General features: G+C 41.8%; 1 protein-coding gene across 1 annotated transcript in view; it reads right to left on the bottom strand.

Moving 5' to 3' along the window:
- Positions 1 to 322: 322 nt before the first annotated feature.
- The window catches only part of SLC25A20 (solute carrier family 25 (carnitine/acylcarnitine translocase), member 20), a gene marked incomplete at its 5' end in the record, with an annotated part of 10,384 nt that continues 4,104 nt past the window's right edge, over positions 323 to 6,602 (bottom strand). Inside the window, 6 exons of the mRNA XM_009580189.1 lie at positions 323 to 986; positions 1,502 to 1,626; positions 3,094 to 3,209; positions 3,820 to 3,886; positions 5,063 to 5,180; positions 6,154 to 6,244. Coding sequence (XP_009578484.1) covers positions 924 to 986; positions 1,502 to 1,626; positions 3,094 to 3,209; positions 3,820 to 3,886; positions 5,063 to 5,180; positions 6,154 to 6,244 — 580 coding nt within the window. The remainder of the gene's footprint in view (positions 987 to 1,501; positions 1,627 to 3,093; positions 3,210 to 3,819; positions 3,887 to 5,062; positions 5,181 to 6,153; positions 6,245 to 6,602) is intronic.

Genomic DNA, 6,602 nt, shown 5'->3' with positions numbered 1-6,602 from the left:
CTTCATGTATCCCCCTCGTGTCAGAGAAATTGAGTTCTTGGAAGTGCTGTTAAATTTTCTCAGGTCAGGGATTGAATCCCAGGACACAGCATTTGATGAATCAAATATATCGTGGGTTGCTATGAACCATGCTGTACTTTTGAAATCGCATTTGGGATATCTTCAGTGGGACAAAAAGGGATGTCAGAGAAAAGTTCAGAATCAAACACATTTCCCCACTGGCTGCCTGAGTAAAGCTTAGTACAAATGTTAAGCATAATTCATTTTTCCTCCTAGTTCCACAGAAAAGATCAGTGTGCAAGATCAGATCTGGTATCTGCAATACCCCTCAACCCACTGAAACGCAGCTCTGGCCTCCCCTGCTCAGTTCTACATTTAATCTTACATGCATGTAAGATTAAAACCACTGTCAACATAGAAATAGCCACAACTAAAAAACTACAAGAGATGAGAATGCTATCTGACATTGCTTGTAGATACTAGTATGTACAGCTGCTAACTCATGCCCTGAGAGTTAAGTACACACTGCCAAACAATTATTTTAAGGAAGTTTTTCAGCATTAATAGCTACATGTTTCTTCAGTAAATAAAGAATTACATTTTAAGAAGTGTCGCTTTCTTCCATGAGGAAGTACCTAAGGTAGTGTGTGTAATAGTGACAGCTGTCTGTTAGCAGCATTACTGCTGTGGTACATTGGCTCAGAAGACAGGCGTATCACCTCTAACTCCTCATCAACTCTGCTTCAGAGCTACAGCTTGTATTTCTGAACAGCACATAGCACCACCTAAAGAATGTGAGGAAGGCAAAAAGGTATTAGGCAAGCAATCATTCCTGAAACTTCAAGTGATCATTCATTTATTCCTTTGAGGCAGACTTGCACTCTCTTCCTTCTCCTCTCTAATTTCCAAAGACTTCCTAGTCTTCATAGACCTGGTGCAATCCAGTTAAGAAACTTCATAGCAACTTCAAAACCAAGAAAACATGCCTGGAAAAGAGAGAATATACAGAACAAATAAGAATTCTAAAAACCTATTCCAAACAAGGTTTTTGAAATGCAGCACTATAAACACCTGATGTGGAAGGAGGAAGAGAACAAAAAAAGGTCTTGAACCAGAGGCAAGAGTTCTACTATATTCCTCCACACAAAGGCAGAACTTCTACTCCGTTAGGCTCATTACTTATTGAAGGGGAAGCCAGTCCAAACTTATCCACATGTTTCTGTCTGCTACTGGTGGATGTACAATCAGACAAGAAATACTATCAGCATGAGTCAACAAAGGGCTTTCATGCAAAGCTTCCAAGGAAGGTTCACTTGGTGTTCCACCTTGATTAAGGTACATTTTTAGAACCTGGACACCAACAGCCAAAAGTACCTGCAGTGACAAGGATCTCACTGAAATCGTACAACAGTAAGCAGCCAGTCATCTCCTCTGTAGACTGCAAATTTTCACTGTAAGTGGCCAGGTCCCCAAAACCCATCTGGAACCACAATTTACTTACCGCATTAGCGGGAAATGCCCTGATCATTACAGCTGTGAAGCCCTTATACAGAGATGCAATTCCTTCCTCTCTGATAAGTTCTCTCAGCACATCTCTAAATCCATTTGGATATTTTCCTGGAGGAGCTGAAAGGGATACAAAACACATTAGCTAAGATGTGTGGCAGTCACAAATGCTGAAGAATGTGGCATACGTAACAGCCCAGGATTTTCAAACAGGTTCATATTGCTATACCATCTAGGTGACACCAGAATCCAAGCGTTGCTGAAGCTATGTTGTGAAAACATCTGCTTGGGAAAATGACCTGTTTCAGTCAAAAGCAAGCAAACAAAAAAGACACCTTACTAAAGACTCAGTAAACAGAAGGTAAATGCTCACCATCACCACAAAGAATTTACCTAATCAAGTCATTGGGGGGCAGGGAAGAAAGGAGAATAACTTTTGTCAGGGTTGGATGTCTGAGCTGTTACTTGCACCACTAATCACAGCTCTCCCAAGAGCTGCAATTAGGAAATAGGAAGGTCAGATATAAAAATTGATGAAGTTTGTTTGTCAGAAACAGAAAATTATCTTATCACATGCCCCAGCCAAGAATAGCAACAAACTTCCAGTGAAAGGCACAGGCTGTTTTAATGCTGATGTTACACAGATTTGCTGAGGTGTTTTTAGAAAGTTATTTATTCAAAGAACAAGTTCTTCCTTCTCCTGACACTCCTCTGGAAAGTACTGCCTCTGCCAGCCCTCTGGACAAGTACTCCACAAACCAACCCAGTTAAAGAGAACCACCATTAAAGCACGTCATCTATACAGCAGCATTGGGGATTGGCTCAGTGGAATAAGGATGCAAAGCTGTAATGTATTTCACACTCAGCCCTTGGTACGATAGCAAATAACCACAGCAACCATTATTCAGAGAAAAAGAAAAAAAGTTTCCTGCACCAGGTTATCATGATCCATGACTCAAGAAAAATGGTTACTGTCCAGTGGAGAGCTGAGTCCACAGACAGAGAATACGAGAAACCTTAAAAAAATATTCATTGACTAGGACTCCCAGAGAAACCAATGAAAAACCTGTCAAACTTCACTGAAGCCCAAGGCCTGTGGCCATTCTCACTATAACTAGGCCACGCATACTTAAGAGCAGATCTGCTAGTCTAAAAGCAACGCTCTCAGCAAGGCATGCCCAGTTACTATAAATTTCAGACAGTACAGGCTACAATTTATACAACTATATCTGAAGAGAAATAACAAAACCTCTCAAAGAATTACATTTGTAATGAAACAGCCATGACAAGCTGTTCCATTATTATGAATTCTATACTTAGATTTCAAAACAGGTATCTCAAATTGGGATCATTATATTAACAGGGAGGCAGAAACAGAGAAGTGCAGCCTGATTTGCCAAAAATCTGTGAGGAAACCAACTAAAAAGCTGGGAACACACTTGGGTTTTTCATGTACTTGTCTCAAGCAGTGCTCTAGGCATGCTACCTCCCAGATGCCATGCTCAGATGGCATCTTCCACCGCTGCCCAGCCCATTCCCAGGAGCACCGCACTGAGTGTGGCCATGACAAGCTGGCATGCAACTCACCAGTCTGGAAACGGGATTTCAGCACGTCTGGCGGAATGGCAACTGCCCAGTTGAAGATCCCCGCCAGGCCGCCAGCAAAGAGGATCCTAGGCGCACTGAGGTCACTCACACTGTGGGAGGATTGGGGTGGGGTGGGAGGAAAAAGAAAAAAAACAAAAAGAAAGAAAATTTAAAAAGTAAAAACTCATCTGTTTTGACTAAGGTGACAACCAAAGAGGCAGCCTGGCTGACGGCCAGAAGGCAGCACAACGCTGCAGTCACAGGCAGAGTGCAGTATCTGAGCAAGATTTCCAAGCATCAGAGCCCTGTGGGCAAAATGTACTAACACCACCCTAAAGGTTCAAATTTTTTCATTCAGCAGCCCACACACAAATGCTCGGGGGGGAAAAAAAAAATAACAAAAACAAACCAACAAAAAAACCCAACAACAAAAACCCCCAGCTCTTTGTGCACACACAGGGGTGAAAGTGAAGAGATCTACTTTAAGTATTCCTGACTTGGCTAATAAGATCCAAGGCTAGAATCCGAGAGAAACTCAGAATACTACTTTAATTTTCAGTTAACCCAAGACCAAAACAGCTCAACTCACAAGATGAGCGACCTTTTTTTTTTTAAAATTGGTTTTGATGATACTGCTTTAAATCTCTTCGTAACTGGGGAGGTTAATCAGCAGTGTCTGGGAAGTCCAGAAAAATGATGACTGTGAGATTTCACTAATTTTTCTTTCCCTCAGGGGTCAGAATGTTCTTCAGCCATTCGTACGTCATGAAGTACATTCCGCTGGCTGGGACGTCTGGTGGGTAAACAACAAAGACTGTGAGTAGTGGGAAACAAATGAAGCCTAGAGGCACAGCAGCCCCATGCCAGCTCAGCAACACCACTAAGTACATCCAGATTCCTTTTCTGAACCTCCTCTACAAACAAAATAAAATCTCTGTTGCTGAACTTTCCCAGGGAGAGCAGGTGCTAAAGGCAAGAACTGGGAAAATATCTGTTCTTCAGTGCTTCTGTCAGCAGCCTTTCAAATCAGACTGTAACCTGCCTGATGGCCATTAAGCTAATGATGAGACAGCTCCAAGCTTTCTTAATTGCTGCAGAGCAGATCAGAGCAGTTCAGGAACTTCAAGAGTTTTGCACACTATTTGTTCTAATGGTTCTATTTTGAGGGTTTTTTGCAGTTGATGGGTTTTGGTTTACGTTTTTTTAAGGTACTCCCGCAGCCCATTCTTAGCTCATGCCTAAACTGGAGAACCAGCCTCTGGCTAGGGACACTGGCAGAGTTACATTGCTACCTGTTACACTACTGTAGAAGCAGAGGATAGGAAAAATCCTAAACTGAGATACTAAAATACAGAAATTTCAGGTTATCCTTGGAAAACATTGCCTCAGTACGGGGAACAATCTAACGCTTTTCAAAGGAGGAAGTACCAAAACATGTAAAGGATTCAGCACCTGGCACAATTACTTTGTTGTTGTTGCTGTGAGAGGGGTCATGACATCCCAGTCCAAAATAACCCACACTCAAGCGGGCAGAAAGCATAACTGCTGCAATCACATCTTTTAAAGCAGTCAGTATTATACAGCAACAGTCACAGACAGTCACAATCCTTCTCCCAAGAAAGAAAAAAAAAAGAAAAGACAAGAAAAAAAAAAAAAGACCACTTCTGTATTTTTCTTTTCTCTTTGTTCTCTCTGCTCCTCTCCTGAAGTCTCTCATTCCTCTTGGCTTCTCAGATCTTAATTACTTCCTATATCCCTCTGATCCTTGTCATCTAATCTCTTCCTCACTCACTGAGAATCTCATGTTTATTTCTCAGTCCCTTTGAGGCATTGGAGTAGCTCTGCAGACTGCAAAAAAAGAAAAAAGGGTGACACAGCATCTCCAATTGGCTAAAGGGACAGCGAGATCTGTGATACTATGTCAGGCTTCTTATCTTAAAGTACCCCATGCAGAAGAAGCATCAGTTACCTCTCATGAGGGTAAGCACTGTCCCCTTGTACACGCCACGAATCCCAGCCTCACGGTACAGCTGTTTTGCACAGTCCAAAGAGCCACTGTATTTAGTTTCACCTGTAGCTGCCTGGATCTGAAGGATTAAAGTGATAGTTTCTGACTAGTGAAGGTTTCTGGCTGGTGAACAATCATTCAGCTAATAGTTAGAAAGCCACGTGCATGTCTCCAGAGAGGAAGGAGCACATACTCGTTCCACAGGCACTCCTGCATACAAAACCCCTGCATCACTTCCTCAGACAAGCTCTCGCTTTCAAGCTGAGGATATGTTTACTGTTCCATGCAGAGGCTAGATTCTCCCTTATTTTTGTCCAGTGTAAGTTTGAAACAACTGAAGTCAGCTAGGTAATTCTACACTTGCACTGACAAAAAGTAGCCTTCAAATAGTTTAGCGAAATTCAAACAATTTGTGTCTGTATAAAAGCTTCCATGATAAGTCGTCTGTCAGAACTAACGTGATCACCCATCACCATACTGAGTACAACATAGTCTGAAATAAGCAAACGTTCCCATCTCTGCTAAAGATGGTATTTTCATTTGTTCAGGTTTACGTTTTCCAACAATACTTTAAAAACCCTGGAGGAGGTGTAGAGCTAAGGTCCCCCAAACATGAGAAAACTATTTCACGTATTTTGAAATGCATTCCTCAATTACATTTTGGGAACCTGTCAAGGTAACAGAAATCTTTACACTAGAAAGAGTCTTATGATTTAGTATTTTGCATTTTTTTAAGAAAAAGTTTCATTCTGAAAAACTGGACTTTTCCATACTTTGAAGTGGACTGAGGCATCCATCGATGCCTCATGTAATGCCACATAGTATAAGGCTTGTGCTCTGTAAAATGAATAGAGCAATCAATGCTGTATGTACTTATACTGTCATGGTGAGTTTGTATAATGCTTCTTCGTGACACAGTTGCATTAAATGACAGTTGTCTCAGTCCTGTCAAAAAACAGAACAGAGTAAATACACTAACCAAAGAAGTTCCTGGTATGGAAAGACAAGATCCCCTAAAATTAAATTCCCATCACCACCACCCCACACCTTACCTGTAAAAGGCACTTGATTCTCTCTCCTGGAGCCATGATTACTGTGGTGAACACTCCCGACAACATGCCAGCAGCAAACAGCTGAGGATATCTGTCCCAAGGAAACAGAAGAGACCCTAACACAACACAGTACATCGGAAACAAAGGGCAGAAAGACCCCTGTATCACCAGATTATGCCTTTCCGCACAAGGCTCTCAGTGGAACTAGAAGCGCAACCACTGCTTTTGATCAGTGCAGAAGTGCCTCATCAAAGCCTAATTAGAGCTAAACATTTAAGATATCTAGGATTCAAAGCACTGGTTCCCACAGCAACCATAACTCAGCTCTTCACATCCACTGTATTTGCTAATATTCCTTGTACTTGCATTTTTTGCTACAGCATTCCCTGTTCATTTTTATTCCCAACAGTCTCTTCCTCCTCCAGTCTCCCACAGTCTTCTCAGTGACC

The sequence above is a fragment of the Fulmarus glacialis genome, unplaced genomic scaffold, assembly GCF_000690835.1.
Source record: "Fulmarus glacialis isolate BGI_N327 unplaced genomic scaffold, ASM69083v1 scaffold16536, whole genome shotgun sequence".
Classification (NCBI taxonomy): Eukaryota; Metazoa; Chordata; class Aves; order Procellariiformes; family Procellariidae; genus Fulmarus; species Fulmarus glacialis.
Note: the sequence above shows the minus strand (reverse complement) of the source record. Positions and strands in the feature narration are given on the sequence as shown.